At 36.3% G+C, this 23,916-nt stretch overlaps 1 protein-coding gene across 20 annotated transcripts in view; it reads left to right on the forward strand.

The window, feature by feature from the left end:
* Nucleotides 1–23,916, forward strand: part of RBM26 (RNA binding motif protein 26) — a 90,154-nt gene that overhangs the window by 57,592 nt on the left and 8,646 nt on the right. For 18 of the 20 annotated variants that reach the window (XR_013813904.1, XR_013813905.1, XR_013813906.1 and 15 more), the window contains 7 exons: nt 5,194–5,319; nt 5,663–5,737; nt 7,175–7,342; nt 8,724–8,828; nt 12,609–12,827; nt 14,539–14,625; nt 22,982–23,095. Coding sequence is in view for 13 of the 20 variants with exons in the window: in XM_079779588.1 (XP_079635714.1) it covers nt 5,194–5,319; nt 5,663–5,737; nt 7,175–7,342; nt 8,724–8,828; nt 12,609–12,827; nt 14,539–14,625; nt 22,982–23,095 (894 nt within the window). In the remaining 7 variants the exon portion in view is untranslated. The other 2 variants (XM_079779599.1, XM_079779598.1) reach the window with 2 other exon arrangements.

Consider the following 23,916-nt stretch of genomic DNA (forward strand, 5'->3'; position numbering starts at 1 on the left):
TTTTTTGCTACTGTTTTCATTTCTTTAGCATGTTTTATATAGCTTTAGGATAAAAGGGGGACATTCTTGGAAATGATAGTATAATTTATTAATATAGTTACCACTAATTTAATTTATGAAAAATCACTAATGGCAGTGGGCTATTTATGGAAGAAATTACCTGTAAAGAATATTTTCTGGAAAGCAATTATTTCCAAAATATAACTTTCAGTCAACTTCAGTGGACCTGTTTAAAGAACAGCATTTTAGTTTTGTTCTCTCTCCCTAGTTCATAATGATTTTTGCTGCAGAATCCTTAGAGGTCAGTGATTCAGAGAAGTCTTAGGAAAAATAGAAGATTGTTCATCATCAGATATTACTAAAAAAAATATTTTTTTTTATTGTGGGCATGGAAAATCTCAATACTAGTATCCATCCAGTATCTTCTGTCATTTATAAAGTAAATAAATACATAAATGTAAAATTTTATCTCTTTCTTGTAAATAACGTTGAGTAAACCCTTTAGTGATTCTTCTTCTAAGTTTCCATTTTTGTGAGAGGACTAATAGAGAGGAAACTTAAAACCTGATTGATACAGCTAAATATTAAGATATTGCAATAGCTATTAAATAGGTATTATTTGAGTAGAGTCATCAGTCAGATGATGTTTGAGTGTTTCTGCTTACCTTAGGGAGATTTATGAAGAATAAAGGCATTAGCATATACCATCCTGGTTAGTTTTTTAAAAAGATTTAGGCTGTTCACATTATCTCCTTAAAACTTTTGTAAATTCTTTATACACACACACACACACACACACACACACACACTCTCACACTCACTCACATTGAGTGGCCAGATTATTATGATCTCTGAACGCATCATAATCTGGCTACTCAGTATATATATATTAGAGGCCTGATGCATGAATTTGTGTATGGGTGGGGTCCGGCCAGCATGGCCAGGGGAGGGGACATGGGCGGTTGGCCGACCTGCCTGCTGGTCAAACTCCTGGTCGAGGGGACAATTTGCATATTAGCCTTTTATTATATAGGATATACACTGAGTGGCCAGATTATTATGATCTCTGAACGCATATATCCTATATAATAAAAGAGATACATGTAAATTGACTGCACCTCCGCCACACTCACCAGCCAATCAGGAGTGAGTATGCAAATTAACCCGATAAAGATGGTGGGTTGATTTGCATACACAGGCGCCAAGCGGCCTGGGTCCTGGGAACATCCTTGGGACCCAGGCCGCTCCTAGCCTGTAGGCCCGCGTGTAGGCCTTGAGTGGCCGGGGTCCCAGAACACCCCCGGCCAGTCCAGGCCTATGGGCACAGGTGCCAAGCGGATGTTCCCTCCCCGCGGCCATGTGCTCAGGCGCCAAGCTGCGGCCCAGGTCCACGCCCCCCAGCCCGGCGCCCACAACGTGGGGCTGCCGGCCTGGGGGGTGTGCCTCCCCGAGCAGCGGAGACACGCTCCTAGCCCAGTGGACACAACGCAGGGGGTCCTCTGCGCATGAGCTGCAGAGGAAACACCTTTTCTTTTCTTTTTAAAAAAAATATATTTTATTGATTTTTACAGAGAAGAGGGGAGAGGGATAGACAGTCGGAAACATCGATGAGATAGAAACATCGATCAGCTGCCACCTGCACACTCCCCAGTGGGGATGTGCCCCCAACCAAGGTACATGCACTTAACAGGAATCAAAACTGGGACCCTTCAGTCTGTAGGCCGACGCTCTATCCACTGAGCCAAACCAGTTCGAGCATAAACACCTTTTCTGACCGCTCATTGGCTAAGCTCCCTGTATTCCGCCACTTGCAGTGTTCTTAGTAATGGGTTATAAGAATCCAAGAAGGTGATCTAGGGTTTTTCCACCACACTCCTAGAGGAAAAAACGAAGGTCCGCTGCTGGAGGGTCTAAGAAATGTCATATCCTGCCCTAGCTGGTTTGGCTCAGTGGATAGAGCCTCGGACTGCTGACCGCAGGGTCCAGGTTTGATTCTGATCAAGGGCATGTACCTAGGTTACAGGCTCCTTCCTGGCCGGGGCCTAGGTCAGGGCTCATGCAGGAGGCAACCAATCAAAGTGTCCCTCTCACATTGATGTTTCTCTCTGTCTCTTCCTCTCTCTTCCACACTCTCTAAAAATCAATGGAAACATACCCTCAGGTGAGGATTAAAAAAGAAAAAGAAAAAAATGTCATGTGTCCTATGAAAGACACATCTTGAAAATGCCTAAAGAAAGTTGTCATTTTTTCATGGTGAAGGGACTGGAGTCCGTGTTGATGAAAACACCTTGGCGGCTGCGGTGGCTGGCAGTGGCTGCAGCAGCGGGGTGATGGAGCTGGCGCCTTCCCCTGATCAGCCCGGTCGCCTCCCGCAGAGGGGGGCCAGATTGCAGCTTAGGCCCGCTCCCCTAAGCCGTCAGTAGGACATCCCCTGAGGGCTCCCAGTCTGTGAGAAGGGGGCAGGCTGGGCTGAGGGACCCCCGCCCCCCCCCCCAGTGCACAGATTTCCTGCACCGGGCCCCTAGTATGTATGTATGTAAGTGTGTGTGTGTACACACACACACACACACACACACACACACACACACACACACACACATAAAAGGGTAATATGCTAATTAGACTGGGAGACCTTCCGGATGTCCTTTTGGACAAAGCCATGGTGGCGGGGCCGAGGCAGAGGCGGTTAGGGGTGATCAGGCCAGGAGGGGAGGGCAGTTGGGGGTGATCAGGCTGGAGGGGGTGTGCAGTTGGGGGCAACAGGCTGGCAGAGGAGGGCCAGTTGGGGGCGAGCAGGCTGGCAGGGGGGGACAGTTTCAGGCGAGCAGGCCGGCAGGGGCGCATTTGGGGGTGAGCAGGCCGTCATGGGGGGGCAGTTGGGGGCAATCAGGCCGGAAGGGGTGGCAGTTGGGGGGCAAGTAGGCTGGCAGGGGAGGCAGTTGGGGGCAAGCAGGATGGCGGGGAGGGCAGTTGGGGGCGATCAGGCCAGCGGGTGGGGGCAGTTGGGGGCGAGCAGGCCAGCAGGAGGGGCAGTTGGGGGGCAAGCAGGCTGGTGGGGGGGGCAGTTTGCAGTTGGGGGTGATCAGGCAGGCAGTTAAGGTGAGCAGTTAGGAGCCAGCGGTCCTGGATTGCGAGAAGGATGTCCCAGATTGGAAAGGGTGCAGGCTGGGCTGAGGGATCCCCCCCCCCCCCCCGCCGTGCATGAATTTCGTGCACCGGGCCACTAGTTTGTGTGTGTGTGTGTGTGTGTGTGTGTGTGTGTGTGTGTGTGTGTGTATTGTAAGTTAAAGTATTCTGTGGTTTTATTTTATTTTATTTTATTTAGAAGCTAGTATTCTTGAATAATAGGCATAGTGATGAGTTACCTAAACTTTGTAATGTTCCCTAATCTATTTCATGATAAAAGATTATAATGCAGTGTCCAGATTGCTACTTCTCTGGTATCTAGATATTTGCATTTTAGTAGCTAGAGAGTAGGGGTTTTTTACTCATTGATACTCTCTTATTTATATACACTGAGTGGCCAGATTATTATGATCTCTGAACGCATAATAATCTGACCACTCAGAGTGTGTGTGTATGTGTGTGTATTAGAGGCCCAGTGCATGAATTCGTGCATGGGTGGGGTCTGGCCAGCCTGGCCAGGGGGAGGGGACATGGGCAGTTGGCCGGCCTGCCTGCTGTCGAACTCCTAGTCGAGGGGACAATTTGCATATTAGCCTTTTATTATATAGGATATACACTGAGTGGCCAGATTATTATGCGTTCAGAGATCATAATAATCTGGCCACTCAGTGTAGTTTTGAAATGTCTTTTTAGTTCATGAACTCCTTTAAGTCTTGGGAAGCTATGTTTTTTCCTCTTGAAAGTTACATTCTTCATATATATAGTTTAATGTTTTATTTTTATATAGCAGTGACTGATCTCTCTGAAGGGATTCCTAGACTCCTTTCCAAAACCCAGTAACGAACCACCCCATGGAACTTGCAACTTTTTGCTTTTGAAGGATAAAAAAGTAGCCCATACACTTTTCTTAACTTGACTTTTGTGTAGAAAAGGTTGTCCACTTGGATTTATCATCATTTCAGTTTAATTTAGTGCAAAGTGTTTATTGAATATTTAGAATGTGTGCTGGAACTGTTCTTGGCACTGAAGATATAGCAATGAAACAAGACAAAAAATCTCTACTCTTCTGGGTTGGTTAAGGACATTAGATATCATCAAGATGAATGTCCTCATTTTATAGAAAAACAAACTGAAGCCTGAAAAGTACTTGAAGTTACCCAGGGTCTTGTAATTAACTAGAGGCCCGGTGCACGAATTCGTGCATGGGTGGGGTGCAGCTGGCCTGCCCCATCAGGCTGGCTGGGGGGAGGGGCCACGGGCGGTTGGCTGGCTGGCCCTACGCCCTGGGCGAACTCCCTGTCGAACCCCCGGTTGAGGGGACAATTTGCATATTAGCCTTTTATTATATAGGATTATTAACAAGGATTGAGTATTTGGAAGAAGAGCAAAGAAGAGTAAGACATGCTTTTTGTTTCAAGGCCCTTACAGCGTAGACAGGGTGAGAAACAATATATCATCAGATCATTTTTACTAAATAATTTAATAGCTGTAGGATTAAATTTCATAGAAGGACCTGGGTAAAAAAAAAAAAAAATGATTAGGACTTTATGGAGGCCTTGGCTGGTTGTGTTGAACTTGAAGTGGGTTTAAAAGTATATGGTCACTCAAAGCAGAAGGAGCAATGCCAGCAAAGAGATGGAGAAAGAATGCAACAAAGTTAATTTCCAAACTGTAAATTGCAAATGATCTTAAGGGACAAACAATTGCAAATTGTTTGAAGGACAACATCCAGTTTTTTCCTGTGCCATGCTCTTAAGTACAGATTTTGTTTTAGTTAGTAGGAATACTAGCACAGGTATTCAGCAACTAATATTTTCTCAGATATAGTATTGACAGTGTTTTTTCTTGAAGTTTTTATGTTTGTTTTTACTTTTTTCCTATATATACATTAATTTTTTTACTTCATAGTTTATTCATTATTCATTCCCTTCTTTCAAATCAATACATTTAGTTCACTGTACTAAATTTTAACAGAAGTGCTTTAATGTTATTTTATAAGAAAACAGGACTCAGAAAATCATGAATGCCTGATACATTTTTTTTACAAAATTGAATTTTTATTGGTAGGTGTTATCTACATCTACTGGCCTAACAAAAACAGTGTATAATCCAGCTGCTTTGAAGGCTGCACAAAAAACCTTACTTGTTTCCCCCTCTGCAGTTGATAATAATGAAGCACAGAAAAAGAAACAGGTAAGTACAACTATTATTGTACAAAATTTGCATGTAGAAAAGCTCTTCTGCATGTATCTGTTTTTTCAGTGCTCATAACAAAATTAAATTTAAAAAGGGTATGTTGGCTGCCACTAAACTTTTATTTTCCATAGTGTACGGTAAATATTAATATTTTTCTTTGAATGAAAGGTTCTCCTGATCTTTTAAAACTTGCATACATATTTCAGTGTGACATAGGAAACGTTTGCATTTAATTATTGTTGCCAAGCTTCTGCAGTTACAACCATTTCTGTCCTCTTAAATCATTTTGTTTCTAATAAACGGTCAATATTCTAATGATATTTTTGGTCCCTTCCTCTAGGAGGCACTGAAACTTCAGCAGGATGTAAGGAAAAGAAAACAAGAAATTTTAGAAAAGCACATTGAAACACAGAAGGTAAAATATTAACAACTAGCTTTGGCAAAATATATTTATAAATGTTACAGCTTTGAGTGAAATTAATCTTACACTACATATATATTACTGAGAAACATAATTACTGTAATTGATATGATAAAATTAAGATATTATCAGTGATAAACTATATTATCAATTGATAGTACTAGTATATTGGACATGAAGAGCATACATTGAATTGTGGACTGGGAATTTGAGTAGTTTGAATGGAACTATGGTTATCAAATTTGAAATGAGTATTTGTAAGGAGTATTTATCCAAGTATATTGCTGCGTAGTCCTTTATTCAACAGATAGTGAAATGGAACCTTTTTCTCAATATTGAGATGGACCTTTATTTAATTGCCACATCTGACTATTATTTATTTGAAATGTGTTTAGTCCAAGTTGAGATGTGCTATGAGTGTAAAAAATATTTCACCAGATTTCAAAGATGTAGTATGAAGAAAAAAAGCAAAAACATCTCAATTTTTGTTGAAATGTAATATTTTGAATATTTTTTGTTAAATAGAATATATTATTAAGTTAATTTTATTATATCTCTTTTTGTAACATTTTGAATATTTTTTGTTAAATAGAATATATTATTAAATTAATTTTACTATATCTTTTTAAAGTGATGGCTAGAAAATTAAAAATTACTTATGTGGCTTACAGTATTTCTTTATGTCTCTAGTTTATAACATTAATTTAGTGTAAGTTCTTAAATCATATCTGGTAATAAAGGTTATGACATTTCCAAATATTGAAAATACAAAAAGTATATATTTTAGTCAGAAAGGTGTGTCTTTTATAATTTAAATTTGGATATGCTTGATAAAGAGAAATCGTGGTGCTTTATACCAAAAACTGAAACCATCTTGACTCAGAGAACCTATAATGTTATGTGGTATCTTCTATCCCATAATACCCTGTTTCTCTTCTTGTTCCCTGGCCATGGTGGTGATATCATTCCTAGGCTAGCCAGGTAGTTTCCCCATGATAAAGAAAGTAATTCACTTTTCATTTTCCTAAACCTTATTATATGAAGGGAAAACAGAATTATTCCTGTGATTCATTCTGGGTTACAGATTCCATTTGGATCAGGTGTAATTAGAGGCAGTAATATTAACAAATGGATTAGAAAGTAAAATTGTTAATACTACTTCAAATTGACAGCTTTTCAGGGATTTCTTGTGTTCTAAGAGACAGACCCAAAGAGTAATACTATAGTTCTTCACAAAGTAAACCAAGAGTAAGGCTTGAATTGAGATAGTTAGCATCACCAATCTGGTATTTTAGTGGTTATAATCCTTGTTATGAATACATAAACTAAAAGTAGTAGATACTTATTTTTATACTTAGTTTGCTATGTTTGATTTGTTAATAATAGTAGGAATAAGTATCTTCTATTTTTCTCTTTTAAAAAATCTGGCAGATGTTAATTTCAAAACTGGAGAAAAACAAAGCAATGAAGTCTGAAGATAAAGCAGAAATAATGAAAACTTTAGAGGTTTTGACAAAAAATATTACCAAGTTGAAAGATGAGGTCAAAGCTACTTCTCCTGGACGCTGTCTTCCAAAAAGTATAAAAACCAAGACTCAGGTATTTTTATTTGTGTTGTTTTTTATATTCTTTAAGAAAACATTAAAACACATTATTTAAAGGTTCATTTTCCTTTTAGGTTATATCCTTTGCTCAAAATCTGACCATTGTATGCTATGATTCTCCTCTTCCTCCATTAATTAATAAGTAAATAAACACAAACAAGCAAACTCTACTAATCTTTTGAATTCTGTGGATTACAGTGGGAAAGTTAGTAATTAGGAAAATAGTTATGGATAATCCTGAAAAGGTAACTTGAAGACAAAATGATAATAGGTACTTAAATGCTTGACTGAGGAGTTTGAGCTTTATTTTGTAAGGTGTTTGTGTTATAAAACATAAACGAACAGAGAAGTAACATTCTGACCGCACTCTACAGAATGTATTTATTGAAACAGGAGAAAATTTATTAGATAACAAATAAGTGAGCAAGTTAATTTGAGCTGATAATAAGTGCTTAAGAAAAAAACAACAGTGTTATATATAATATTTATACTTGTATACTTTTATACATGTATAAAATCATTAGTTCCTATTGAAATTTCTGATTCTAATCCAACATAACGGGGTTCTGCCTTTCTTCATTTCCTTATTTTATCTCCCTGTTCCCATAATGACAACTTGGTTTCCACTAACGTCAGCACAGCACTCATTTGCTTAGTCCTGTAATACATTCCAAATAGTCTCAGAATTGTTACAACAATACCACTTCCAACAACTAACTAAATATAAAATTTAGAATTTATTTACATTCTTTATAACCTCACAATATATTCCACTAAAGGTATATAATCAGAACTGTGGCATAGGATTACTTTTTCTTTTTGCGTGGTTATATTATTAATTTGATAAAGTTGGGTATATTTCTGATGTATTCAATTTTGGATCCCCCTCATTTTTGCTGATTTATTTTTTGAATATGTGAAACATTAACATGATTCAAAAGTTAAACTATGAAAAGGTATATATAGAAGGCCTTTCCCCTTTGATTCCTAACACTGTTCCCTACTCTTCCCTTCTTGGTGTGTGTGTGTGTATGAGTTCTTTCCTACATGAAAGCATACTATATATTGCTTGTTAATACCTTGGTATTTTGCTTTTCTTTCAGTTATTTCCTGAAAATTACTTAATATCAGTCCATTAAAATCCCAGGGTTTTTATAGAAAGTGAATTATAGAGAAATCAGTGGGAATAGGAACAAGTTAGGAAGCTAGCAGTATTGTAGACTAGAGGTGATTGATGGCTTGAACTAGGTTGGTAGGACTGGTGATAGAAAAGAAATGTACAGATTAAATGGGAATGCGTACAGGTTCTTTGTAAAATGTTTTGTTTAAATGCAGGATATTAATTGTCACCCAAAATATTAATTACTATTTTCTAGATGCAGAAAGAATTACTTGACACAGAGCTGGATTTGTATAAGAAGATGCAAGCTGGAGAAGAAGTCACTGAACTTAGGAGAAAGTATACAGAATTACAGCTGGAAGTATGTTTCATCATAGCTACACAGTGTGCTAAAGAGGAGCGGATGTAGTTATGGTGGTTAATTTGAAAACACAATTCCCTCATACTAGTCAACAATTGTGGGTTTTCTCTGGCATACATATTGGGAGTTGATATAGGAAAGAGGGAAAAGGTTAACAAAATTTTCAGAGCTAGTAGAGAAATCTGTTAAGTGAGGGGTGGCAACAGTTCTACCTATGTACCTTCCACTTCTATTGAATTGTATTACTTTTCTATTTTTGGTTTTCAGGCATTCTTTTAGAGATATCCTATGCATAAATAAATTCATAATATTAAGTTCTATACAGATTAGACTTCTAGTGGTCGAACTATATCAAAGAACATGCTTAAGTTTTGCCTATAGATGGTGCTGTGGATGTTTATAAAAGAGAAAGTAAACTACTTTCTTAATAGTCATATGATTATATAAGGAAAATCAAGTGAAATTGATTTCTGTGTATGAGAATTTTTAACATTTAGCAAAATGATGTTTAAAAATCAGAATTACATTTTAAGTATGGAGACGTTAATGTCATTAATTGGTACTTGTCTATATTTATTATTGTTTAATGTCACAATTTAATTTTATGTTTTTGATTATTACTTTTGCTCAATCTGAGAATAATACTTTTTCCCAAATTTGTTAGCAATTTGATCATCTTTTTCTGACACAGTACAAATCTGTGTTGAGTACTGGCATCCAGGTATTAAAGACTTAATATTTAGCAGCCACTGTGTTTGTCTTAAGGTGCTGTCTTATCTAACAGTCATAGGAAGCTATAAGATGGTGTCTTAAACTTGCACACTTTTCATTCTCTGGAAACTTGATATGGTTACCTGTGTGTCCTGCCCAAAGTAACAGGTTTTGGAGAAGATAGATTTCTTTATGGTAATATAGAAATTGTGTTTTCTTCATTCTAGAGATTTGATGCCTGTGTTGGTGGGATTTTAAAAACCAAATTATCATTTCAAAAGTTTTGGCTCATAATTTTAGTAAATAAACAGTAGTATTATCAGTATTTTTCTAGATACGTTTTTATTGATTTCAGAGAGAGGAAGGGAGAGGGAGAGCTAGAAACATCAATGATGAGAGATGTACCTCTTGCACACCCCCTACTGGGGATCGAGCCTGAAACCCAGGCATGTGCCCTCACTGGGCATTGAACCTCGACCTCATTGAACCTCTACCTCCTGGTTCATGGGTTGATGCTCAACCATTGAGCCACACAGGCCAGGCATATTTTTAGTATTTTTTAAAACTCTCTATTGTTGAAAGTATTACATATGTCCCCTTTCTTCCCCCATTGACCCCTTCTAGGCCACCCCCCTGCCCAGGCCTTCTACACTATTGTTTGTGTCCATGGGTTATGCATATATGCATACAAATTCTTTGGTTAATCTCTTCCTACCCACCCCCGCCTTTCCTCTGAGATTAGACAGTCTGTTCGATGCTTCTATGTCTCTGTATGTATTTTTTTCATCAGTTTATTTTCTTCATTAGATTTCAAATATGAATGAGATCATGTGATACTTGTATCAGTATTTTTATTAGTCTATGTCTTAGTTCGTATGCTGACATAGCTAAATACTGAATAATGTTTTCTGGGTTTTTTGTTTTGTTTCTTATAACGGCTAAACTTTAGTTTGCAGTTAGTATATGCAGTAATGCAGTGTTTCCGAGAGTGTGGTGATTCACTGCACCAATTCCATTTTTTGTTAACAGATATTAGTGAAAAAAGCTCCAAGGCCAAATAAATTTGGAAAATGTTATATTAAACATGATTTTTAGCGATTGGGTTTTTTTAGAGGATATTTTAATTTGTAAATCTCCCAAAATATATTAAATATTCAGTATTGCTTAAATTTATTTGTCCAAGGACTCACTTTTTCAGGGAGTACTTTGTTCTTCAGAATATACTTTTGTATATGCTCCTCTATTATTAACATTAATCCTTGATCTTTGAAAATTATTTGGATTTTGGATTATTTTAGCTAATGTTAAGATTTACTGTCTTAAGGTGAAAAACTGAAATATTTATACTTGCAGAGATTTGGCAATGGTCCCTTCTTGACATTTCCATTTGAATGTTTTACATCCTCAGACTCAACAAGTTCAAAATTGTGCTTATTTTGCCCCTAAACTCCATCTGCACAATTACCCAAACCAAAAATCTGAGCGTCTTCATTGACTCCTTCCTTTCCTTCAGTATTCGTATCCAATTAATTACCATGTTTTATATGTTACATCCAAATATATCTTAAATCTGTTTACTTCTTTATCTCCATTGCCACCACTGTACACCAGTTTTCTTCAGTAGCTGGGATTACTGTAATAGACTACTGACTGGTATCCGAGCTTGTTCTCTTCTTCCTTCTCCTCTGTTCTTAAGACTCTAGCCAGAATAACATTTTGCATCCGGATTTGATTACATCACTCTACTGCTCTGCTTTAAATACATATTTTTAAAGATAATTCTCGTGTTTTGAAAACAACATGTTTTCATTGATTTTTAGATAGAGTGGAGGGTGGAGAGAGAGAGAGAGAGAGAGAGAGAGAGAGAGAGAGAGAGAGAAACATTGATCGGCTGCCTTCTGCATGCTCCCTATCGGGGATCAAGCCCCCAACCTGGGCATGTGCCCCAACTTGGAATTGAACCAGCAACCTCTTGGTGCATAGATGCATAGGATGATGCTCAACCAACTGAGCCACACCTGCCAGGACTCTGCTTTAAATATTTTAATTGATTTTCATGGCTCTTGGGATAAAATTCAAAATCCTTAATGTGGTCCTTTAAAGTTATTCATGATCTGGCTCTGCCTAGTTCCCTAGCCTCATCTCTCCATCTCATGTGGTCCAGCTGCACTATATTTTATTTGTTCTTTGAAGTACTATGTTCCTTTCAGCTGTGGTTCCTTTGTTCATGCTATAACCCCCACTCCTTACTCGTGTCTTGCTTGTTCTTTCTTTGATTCATTGAACAAATATTAAGTATCTATAATCTGCCAGCTACTAATATACATGCAGGGGATAAAGTAGAGAATAAAACTCTTGAAACTTTCTGTTCTTTTTTTTTTTTTTTTTAGTCACTTCATTAATACATAATATAAACTTAGTTGCTTAATATCCTTTTACCCCTCTATGATTTGAGTTTGAGTTTCATGAGGGTAAGGACTTGTACATAGGAAGTATTCATTAAATATTTGTGGAATGAAAAAATGGTGTGCTCTTCATATAGAGTGATGTGGTGGAATATGTTACTATGCAACATTGGTTGTATAATGTTACTGTAAGTGATTAAAGTGATGAATTTGAGATAACTACTTACTAAAGTCAACAGGGAAACAAATAGAAACACTGTATTTGAAAGGCACAAGTAGAAAAATACACTTATTGTATATGTAGGTATTTTATATTTCTGTATTAAACTTGCTTCTAAATTAACACTTAGCACTATTACTTGGAAGTCAGAATTACTAGTCTTTTTGTGATGTTTTGGAGAGTAAGAACTTAGAAAAAAGCACATTCAATAATTTCAAAACATTGCTTAAATTAATGTTACTTTGTTTTCTAAATTTATTAGCTACATAAATTTGCTTTCACTTTAAAAACTAAAATCTCAACTTAAAATTATGAGATCTTTTCTTAGGGCATTATTTGAATAAGATATCAAATTGTATAAAAGTTTGACTCACCTGACAAAGTATATCACTTGGCTTGTGTTAGTTATTGTGATCTTTAACTTGTGTGTCTAATTTCCTCTAGGCTGCCAAACGAGGGATTCTTTCATCTGGTCGGGGCAGAGGAATTCATTCAAGAGGTCGAGGTGCAGCTCATGGCAGAGGCAGGGGTCGGGGTCGAGGTCGAGGTCGAGGTCGAGGTCGAGGTGTACCTGGTCATGCTGTGGTGGATCACCGTCCCAGGGCATTGGAGATTTCTGCATTTACAGAGAGTGACAGAGAAGATCTTCTTCCTCATTTTGCGGTACTTTCTTACTGAGCAACAAAACAAATATTGATAATCATTGTTGGGGATTAATAGATATATTAAAGGGGAAATTATGAAAATGACATGAGTAACTTAAACCCATTAATTTGACCAAAGAGTTTGATTACTTTATAATTATCTTATTAATTATTTAAAAAATAAGCTGTAGGGTTTTTTTGTTTATTTAATTATTCTTAGACTTAGTGAGCCTTGAAGTATTGTGATTTAAACTATTGCTTTAGAGAGGGAAGTCCTGTAGTTTACTTTTATTTGATACTTTTAAGGAAAAATTTAGCATGTTGCATGAGTCATCCAGATTCTTTAAATTAAGATGGAATTTTATTTGTTAATATTGTATTCTAGGTCTAGCCAACCTAGAAAGGAAACTGCTACTGGTCCCAGTGGATAAAAATTATAGCTTAAAACATATAAGCACTTTTTTTGGGGGAAGTGTTATTCTGAGTGCCTTATATAACTCACTATGTTTTGAATTATCTTGACAACTCTAAAAGGTAGGTACCTTTATTGTACCTCATTTTAGAGATGAGGAAAATGAAGCATGAAGAAATTAAGTAACTTAATCAAATTTACATAGCTTTTAACTGACAGAGCTTGGATCTGACTGATTCTAAAGTTCATTCTCTTTACTATACAGAATTTTTCTGTATGGGTGTGTGCTCATTGAATGAAATCGTGTTTATAATTTTATTTTTGTGTAAGAAAGAAGGAAGGTATTAGTAATGATATATAAAGGACTAGAATTTTTTTTAAATCCTTACCTAAGGATATTTTTTCCATTGATTTTTAGAGAGAGTAGAAGGGAGATAGAGTAAGGAGGGAAAGAGAGAAAGTGAGAGAGAGAGGGAGACAGAAACATCAATGTGTGAGAGGGAGACATATCAATCGGTTGCCTCCCACACATGCCCCAACTAGGGCTGGGGATTGAACCTGCAACCCAGGTATGTGCCCTTGACCATAAGTTAAACCTGCAACCTTCAGTGCGTGGGCCAACACTTTAATTACTGAGCAACACCGGCTGGACCATGGACTAGAATTTTATATGATAAAAGTTGCTATTTGTAGAAAAATTTTCCTTCACATGTAAAAAATAAAATCCAACATATGAAACAAGCATAATTTCATATGTTTAGCTTTTAAATGCCTGAAAAGATAGTGTGTGTGGTCTACAGGAGTCATAGTAAGAGTGAAAGCAGGATCAAAAGAGTTGGACTCTTATCCTAGTAATTAACTTAATTACTTTGGGGGGGATTACTTAAATTCTCTTAGTCTTTTTCACCCCATCTTTAAATTGGGTGAAACTAAAAACAAACAAACAAACACTAAGAATATTCTGAGGATTAAATATTCTGCTTTAGAAAGAATTTAGCATATTCTGGGATGAAAATAATAAGTATGAAAGGAAAGACAATAAGGAAGCTCAATTTTGGTCATTGTTTCCTTTATTAAAGAATAGTTCAATGACTATTTAGAAAGTGTAAAATTATAAATTGTATTTGGAAGATAGGACCACTCTCTATCTTACAATATTAAGTACTAAAATGAATTATTCACCATTTTTTCTGTTAATCACCATGAATTGTTATGTATTCTGGGTTATATTTTGATATTTTAAAGTTTTACAAAACCACTAGGATTTTAGATATTTCAAAATATTTATTTGGAGGAAATACTTGTTTTTAATTTAAAGCAATATGGTGAAATTGAAGATTGTCAGATTGATGACTCTTCACTTCATGCAGTAATTACATTCAAGACAAGAGCAGAAGCTGAAGCAGTAAGTATTATAAATAATCTGATTTACTAAAGATTCAGATTTAAATATTTTATAATTCTTTTAAGTTTTAATATAAATGAATTTTTTAAAACTTTCTACATAACTACACTTTGACAATAGATATAATATATCAGTAGAATTCAAGGCCACAAACAAATGTCATCTATATATATATAAAAGGCTAATATGCAAAGTGTCTCCTCGGGAGTTCAACCCCGGAGACTGGGAGTTCGATTACTTGATATGACATGTGCTGACCACCAGGAGGTGGCGTAGAACGAAGGAAGCCCCCAGATGGCAGCCAGAACACCCTTATTGGCCCCGATAGCTGCCCAGGCCTAGGGACCCTACCTGTGCACGAATTTCGTGCACCAGGCCTCTAGTATGTAACATGTTATAATTAGAATGTATAGTCAAGTTGAATGTCAAGTTATATTCTTTTGAGACATCAGGAATTGTGTTTCTTTTCTCTTTCACTTCGCTTTCTATTATCCCTATTCTCAGATGGCCTAGAACAAAGTCTTCTTTGGCCGACTGAGATATAATTCTCATGGCTGCCTGTCTTAATCATCCTTCATCTGCTGCTTCCTAGTACCTTTAGACTAAACCCTAAAGAAGTTTCCATAATCAGTATATGCCCAACTAGACCTCTGCAACTTTTTGCCCAAGACATGATATAAAGTTCTAGCTTTTAGGGTCCTTTTAGTACAGTTATCTTAAACTATTTTGAACTGTCTTTCCAATGAATGACCAGAAGTTTATGCAACCTTGTCTTTCTTATGGGTTTAAAAGATTAAAAAAGAAAAATGGGTATGAGATGTGGGGGATTTATAGGAACCTTGTGTGTTCTTTGTTCAGAGTTGTAGAGAAATAGATGCACCATTTTGTCCATAGGAAAAATGCATTAGATGTTCTAAACAGTCAATTTAATGTGAATGAATTATTGGATAGTTTCCAGAAGTTTTAAGTTGATTGTGGTCTAAAAAGTTTTGAAATAGCTTCTAAATATTGATTTATCATTTTTGTAGTAAATATTCCCTGCCAGCAAAATGGTATATTGTTGGGGCTTACCTGGTAAGGGTTGCTCTTAGGGTATTGTACCCAATAAGAGACTGTGGGTCTGATAAGTAGCAAAAAAGTATTCAGCTGAGCCCTGCAATAATCTAGTTTCTAGGTTAGTGGGGTGGGGATTCCTTATCATAGAGTTCTATTTTTATAAATCTAGTTTTGAGCAATCTTTCATTTAATGATCTTCCATTAAATAATGGCTTCAGTGATAATTTTTAATGTAATGTTAGATAAGTAGCTGAGTTCTATTTGCTTTCCAGGAAGTAGTCACAGGTAGTTATTGTACAGATGATTACAATACTGTATTACGAAGTTTGTGGATTTAGTAACAATTTAAAAAATATGTACTACTTTTTTTCTGCTTACTTATGTGGCTGAGTGGGGAAAAGACCTAAGTTTTAGAAGTTTTGCCCTTGCTAAGACTTTTGACATCTGCCTTCTTTCTTGAGTCTTGATTTTTCCATCTTGGATGTGTGTGTGTGTGTGTGTGTGTGTGTGTGTGTGTGTGTGTGTGTGTATCCCCTACCCACAAATGAATAGTAGTGAATTAAAAAGATCAGGAATTAATGTGTAAGAAAGACTTTAGCACTGAGTAAGTGACAAAATAACTTAGGTCAAGTTAGATGTAATGAGAGTTACCTTTTCAGGGTAAATACTATTGCTGTGATAAACATTTAGAATTAAGATATAGAAGTTGTTAAACCATAAACTATTCCTTAAGCCATAAAATGTCTTTAAATTTTGTAACATTCTATTTTAGAAGAGACTTGAAAATTAAGTTGAAGTTTTATCTTATACAGGCAGAGTATAGGCTAAAGCAGTGGTTTTTTAAACATCTGAATTTCAGTAAACATTAGGCTTTAGTAATTTAAAAATTAGTGTGTTTGACATAAGGATGCTAATTTTTAATTTTGTCAAGGAAGAATGCTTAAAAAGTACAAAAGATTGCATTTATCATCACCATCATTGTGTAAAATAAGGAAATTTTAATACCAAAATGTAGATAAAGTTAAGATAGGCTTTCTCAAGAAATTTGTTAACCTTTGCTAATGTTTATTCATTTTTCTTATTTTCTGAATTCTTGTCATAGATTTATGAATGAATGTCTTTTTATTTCCTATAATCAATAGATGCATAGTATTTCAAAGTGAAAGTACAGGAATAAGGTAATTGAGACATCTATATATATAAAAGCCTAAGTGACCAGAACGACCAGTCGCTTTGACGTGCACTGACCACCCGGGGCAGACTCTTAACGCAGGAGCTGCCCCCTGGTGGTCAGTGCGGCCCACAGCCAACTTCCCCCAGCTGGCCAACCTCCCATGGTCCCGCCGGCAGGCCCCAATTGCTTGATTGGGGCCGGCCCCCGGGCTGGGACAGGAAACCGGGGGTGGGTGGTGGTGGACGCAGCCCCTTTCCCAGGGGGTCTGAGGGCCAGCTCCCTCCTCAGGGCCGGCGGCCAACCTCCTGTGCCCCCAGCTGGCAGGCCCCGATCAGCCTGCCACCCGCCTGCCCCAGTGGCGACGTGGCAGCGAGGGAAGGAGGAGGGTGGGAGATGGGGAACTGCGCAGTGGTGGGGTGCTGATGATGGCAGTGCCGGCATCCGTTCCTTCCGCACCTGGCCCGGCGACCATCGCCGCCTCTCCAGCCCTGCCCTGATCGGCCTAGCCCCAATCGGCGCTGATCACCGCCATGCCTAGGGACCCCACCTGTGCATGAATTTTGTGCACCGGGCCTCTAGTTCAAATATAACAACTGAAAATGGAGAAATTTTCCCTAGGAAAACGATCAAAATATTTTATGGAATAATAATATAAATAGAACACTTTTAGCTTTAGGCTAAGATGATTATGATTTGATTTAGTTAGTTAGAAGATGGTTCCTACTGCTTTATTTTCTATTTTCCTATCACCACCCTATGTACTAAAGTTGGATAAGTACCCAAACAGGACAGAAAAACATAGTCTCTTCCCATGACTGATTAGAATGTTATTTTTCCTACTCTGAATTATTCCTATACCTCTGTAAGATATGAGGATCCAATTTTAGTAAAGGAGCAGTTAAGCTCCTATTTTATAAGAATCCGTTTTAAACACAAAGAGGTGTATAACTTTTTATATCAAAAGGAAAGTGAATCTTGTTCTGCGAGTGCATTTTTTACACCCATGCCTCAAACTGTTTTCAACAGATTATCTTGTGTTTCTCTCCTTAAATTTATTGTTTCACTCTTTATTTAATCATATAGTTTGGCATTGTCTGGTTTGGTAAGATAGCATCAAAGAAATTTTTCTCTCGAGAATGGTGAGGATTTACTAATTCGAAACTTACAACAGAGTACCTAGAACAATGCCTGGAGACATAGTAAACCTTCTTAATTCTGGCTATAATGTTAGCTATTACTAATATCATTGTGGGGTTTTTTTTCAGAATGAGAAATGATTGGAAACTGAATAGGGACAAGAAAGAGTAAATTACTTCAAAATTCTCATTCTTTAGACCTGAAGGTAGAAATATAAAATTGAGTTCATAGAAGATAATGCAACGTAAGCAGTTAGTAGTTGCTGGGGCTGACTGAATAAATACTAAATTAATATCAAGAACAATATATGTAAGTGGATTCAATTAAGAGAAATAAAATCATTTGTATAGGAGAATCTTTTGTTTATGTTTTTACTGATTTACTTAACAGTTACTAAGTACTGTCATATGATGGGCAGTGCGCTACCAGAATTAGTAAATCTAAGTCTAAAACTTACTGGAAAGTGGCCATGCAGCCTGAGCTCGAGAGTTAAAGGAATGAAAGAATTCTTTCCCTGTAAGTTCTAAAAATTAGAATTTACTTTCTTTTTAAATTTGTGGTCCTTTAATGTAACCCCTGCATAAACATTGTATACTGTGGTTATTACAAACATTAATAAACTTGGTTTTAGCCTTCTTTTAAAAATTAGCTTTAATCATTATGGTATGTAAGGTACACTAGAATAGGATTGCAGCTTTAAGTCTTATGACCTTAGGTCAGTTTTCCCACACTGTTTTTACAGAACACTGTTTCTACAAGAGCTCCCCTAACAAAGAATTCTTTTGTCAGATAAGTTTGTGAAAAGCTGCATTTTGTATATTTTATTTAGATTCACAATCTAAAGTGACTTGTAAAGGCAGAAGGTAAACACTTCTGTTTAATTTTGTTTAACCCCATTTTTTCAAAATATTAATTATTTCCAGAACCATTTTCCAGGTAAGATATTGAACCCATCACATAACTACTTTCCATACTTTTTTCTTCCTCCATCATTTGTCAGATCTTCAGCCTTTTTTTCCTTCTGTTCTGTATATGACTGCAAACTTTGAATGATGACGTGCAGAAATAAATAGGCAAAGGGTTAGAGCAAGCCTATGAATAAAATGCTTGAGCTTTTAAATATAGTTTTTCTTTACATTTCATAATGTGAAAATTAGAGAGACTTGTGAAATGAACCCCCATATACTCATCATACACCTTTAGCGAGTACCTACTTGCAGCCCATCTTATTTTGTCTATATCTCACCCACTACAATCTTCCCTGTCTTTATTTTGGACCCACTCTGAGTCATTGTATCATTTCACCTGTAAACATTTTAGTGTGTGTCTTGCAATGTTAGAGTCTTAAAAAAATAAAACACAATACTCTTATTAGACCTAAAAAATGATTGATTTTTTCCTAGGCATTATTAAATACCCAGCTAGGGTTTACATTTCCCCGGTTTTCTTAAAATTTTTTTTACTCATTAAAGGATCCAAAATAAGATTTGTATTTTGAGATAGCTTGGTTGGTATTATACAATCATAACTTATAGATTGAAACATATTATGGGTACTGATCCATTGTTCTCAGTTATTTACTAGTGTGTATTATCCCATTTTTGTAGCTAGTATACAAGTTTGTTAACAGTCGTTTTGACAGGATCCTAATGGGTTATGATAGTGTCTTTGGTTTCTGGTATGAAAAGTGTTCTGGGTTCATCTTAATACATTTTCTCTTCAAGACCTGAAAGTTGGCCATTTCTCTAAGGAGCTCTGATTGTTTTTACAGAGCAAAGGTTTTTTGAAACCACAGTATGAGTACTAGGGATGCTTATTACTACTGCATATGTTACAGTCACTAATTCTTTTCAGTGATCATAGCTGGGAGTGAAAAAAATATACATACATTCATACACACATGTACATATATACTTATACACATATTCACATATACCCTGTATAAATAAAATTCAAAGCAAGTACTGATATGTTCCCTTTAATTCCGAACTATAGGAGTTTTATACACACATGCATATACTCACATATATGTATACATAGAGAAGTAGGTAGGTAGGAAGAAAGAAAGAGCCTTTACTAATACTTGTAAATTAATTCTGGATTATAAGGGTTTTACTTAATCTCAGGGGTCTTCATAGCTCTACTTCTTTTTTCCTGCTGAAAACTCAACATTTCACTGACATCAACATAATTAGTTATGTGCTCTATATGTAAGTCTGAAAACAAAAATACCACCTTTACCACAAATAATATAATTTCTGGGAATAAAATTTTAATATTCTGAGTTCTTTTTTCCTGATAGTATACTAGAGGCCTGGTGCATGAAATTCGTGGATTCGGGAGGTTGGGGGCGGGGTGTTCCTCAGCCCGGCCTGCGCCCTCTCACAGTCTGGGAGCCCTCAGAGGATGTCCGACTAAGTGGGCCTAAGCCGGCAGTTGAATATCCTTAGTGCTGCCACGGAGGTGGTAGAGGCTCCTGCCACTGCCCCTGTGCTCGCCAGTTGTGAGCCTGGCTTCTGGCTGAAGGGGAGCGCACTGACCACGAGGGTGCAGCTCCTGCGTTGAGCGTCTGCCCCCTGGTGGTCAGTGTGCGTCATAGCGACTGGTGTTTTGTTGTTCGGTCAATTTGCATATTAGCCTTTTTTATATAGGATGTAATAGCTACAACTTGAAAAATTACAAATTGTTTCTGGACTTAAATCTCATATATACTAGGTGTACCAGTTAATGCAGGTTTTTTTCAATAGATGGAGTTAGACATATGTTGATATCTATACGATTTGATATGTATGCTATTTTGTTGTATTGACAGCAAGCTTCAAAAACTTCACATGTCAAATTTGCTGAATGTCATAACATCATAGATATTTTTACGCTTAAAAATGTCGAATTTTGTGCCAAAAAAAAAGAGGGGAAGTGTTAATTCATTACTTTATTTTGAAGAAAAGTGTGGCTGAATACTTTGGGAAGTTTATGGTGAACATGTTCCATCTCATGATACTTGTGAACGCTGGTTTAAATGCTTTAAAAGTGATGATTTCTATGTGAAAGACAAAGAATGCCTAGGTCAACCGAAAAAGTTTGAAGACCAACAGTTACAAGCATTATTGGATGAAGATGTGTGTCAAACTCAAAAACCACTTGCAGAAAGATTAAATGTTGCTCAGCAAACAATTTCTGATCATTTACAAGCAGTGGGAAAGATTTTAAAGGAAGGAAAATGGGTGGCACATCAACTGAACGAAAGACAAATGGAAAAACCGAAGTCACCAGTAAAATGTTGCTTCAATGGCACGAAAGAAAGTCTTTTTTGCATCGAATTGTGACTGGCGATGAAAAGTGGATTTATTTTGAGAATCCCAAATGTACAAAATCATGAGTTGATCCAGGTCAACCATCAACATCGACTGCAAGGGCAAATCGCTTAGGAAAGAAGACAATGCTCTGCGTTTGGTGGGATCAGGAAGGTGTGGTGTATTATGAGCTTCTTAAAACCAGGTGAAACCATTAATACTGATCACTACCGAGAACAAATAATCAATTTGAACTATACTTTGATCGTGAAATGACCAGAATGTGCCAGAAGACATGGCAAAGTAATTTTGCTTCATGATGACGTACCATCACACACTTCAAAACCAGTTAAAGACATGTTAAAAGATCTTGCCTGGGAAGTTATTAATCCACCTGCTGTGTTCACCAGACCTTGCTCCTCCAGATTACCTCTTGTTCTGATCGATGGCACATGCACTTTCTGAGCAGCACTTCAAAACATACAAAGAAGTGGAAAATTGGGTCTCTGAATGGTTTGCCTCAAAACAAGAAAAGTTCTATTGGGACGGTATCCACAAATTACCTGAAAGATGGGGGAAATGTGTAGCTAGCAATGGACATTACTTTGAATAAAGCACTTTTGATGTTTCTCTTGAAATTATCGTGTTTTCTTTGATTACAAAATTTGCCATTATTAACCGGTACACCTAGTAGGTACTTTAAAAGTTTTTAGTTATATGACATTGTGAGGAGGCCATGGACTAAAAACTTCTGAGCTGCATTTTATTAGGCATGGAATCCTTTCGATTTGTCACAAACTTATATGTGCAGATTTAAAATTTACACCTGGGGACTTTTAATGGCACACAACTCATGGTCAGATATCATTGAACATGTAATTGTTTCTACATTTTACATTGTACTGTACTTTGAGATTGTACTATAAATCTTTTGTGACTATGAGCTATTTTGGTATGTTTCTTACATTGATTTATGTTAGTTCATGTTACTTTAATTTGAATCCACTATTTCCAAAGCAGCCACTTAATGCAACAACTATTTAGACTTTACTATTTACTAAGTTTAAGTTTTATATGCAATTCTGGAAGCGTTGTACAAAGTACTTTATAATAGAAAAGTTCAGTATTTTTCCTTCATTGAGATATTTATATTTTATAATAGTGATATATCAATTTGTGATCATGTGATATAATATAAACATAATGTGATACTTTATGCATGCAAAATTATTCTAATTCTATTAAAAATTTCTAGTTTATAGTTACTATGTATGTCATTTGTAAATTAGTAAGAATTAAAATGCAGAGAAATACATTTAGCCTGTTAATTCTAACTTAGACTTTGATTCAGGATCTTGAAGTATTTTGAGACTATTGCCTTAATGGCAATTATTGTATTGTAAACATAGTTTTTGTAGTCAAATAATGGCCAGTACTGAATTAGCTCTAATCAATTGTGAGAAATTCTTCTTGTTTTCTTTTTAAAGGAATTTCCAATCCCTAGGCTAATTTTAGAAATAGCCATATAAAGCAAATTATTATAAGTAGTAAATACTTGTAATTAAATAACCACAAATCAAATTAATAGACAGCTGTCTTCACTGTGTTTAGGTGATTTAATTTAAATATTAGGTTCCATATTTTTTTCTTCAGAAATCATTAATGTTCTATATTCCAATGTTCTTAATTATTTTAGGCTGCAGTTCATGGAGCTCGTTTCAAAGGGCAGGATCTAAAACTGGCGTGGAATAAACCAATAACTAATATTTCAGCTGTAGAAACAGAAGAAGTCGAACCCGATGAAGAGGAAGTATGTTTGTTTTTTTCACTTGGTTTTGCCCTTAAATGTTCACATTTTTATATAAATTGTGATTTTATGGCTATGATTTTTAACATAAAATTTTTATTCCTGAGCCATATTTCAGGCAGGGGATATCAGATAAATGCAGACAACTTTAAACTTTCTAGATTAATGAAATCTGTGGATTGCTAATCCAAAAAGAATATATGCAAATCACACACACACACACACACACACACACACACACACACACACAGTTTTCATTTACTCTTAAAAGAATAATTATTTGTTAGATTTTTTTTATCCATAGGAAATCTTGTAATATTTCAAGTTTTAAAGTATATATTCTCAATTGCTTTATTAACATTTCAGGTACTTTTTATTTTAATTCATATTGTTTTAGTTCATTAGAATGAATGCCTGGTATATGGTAGAGACATTGTGATAGGCATAAAAATGAATAAGACACGGTCCCTATCATCAAGGAGCTTATAATCTGGAAAGGGGGGTGGTGCTAACAGACACATAAGAAACAAATTATAATAAAAGACTGATATGCTGAATAAAGATTTGAACAATAAGCTGTCGGAATCCAAAGGAAGGAGTGATTATATCTGTCCATAAGAATTTTGAAAGAGTTGGAGACAGTGGAACTGAACCCTAAGTAATAATAAAGCTTTCCATAAACCAAGAGCTTGGATGGGGAATATAGTTGAGAGGCATATTTCAGCAGAGGGATAATTGTGGAGATTATATATTTCTTTAGTAACAGCAGTTAGTCTGAGAGTTGTGAGCATAAAGACAAGTGAGCCCTTTGAACAACCCCAAAC

Source organism: Cnephaeus nilssonii, assembly GCF_951640355.1.
Source record: "Cnephaeus nilssonii genome assembly, chromosome: 8".
NCBI classification, from domain to species: Eukaryota; Metazoa; Chordata; class Mammalia; order Chiroptera; family Vespertilionidae; genus Cnephaeus; species Cnephaeus nilssonii.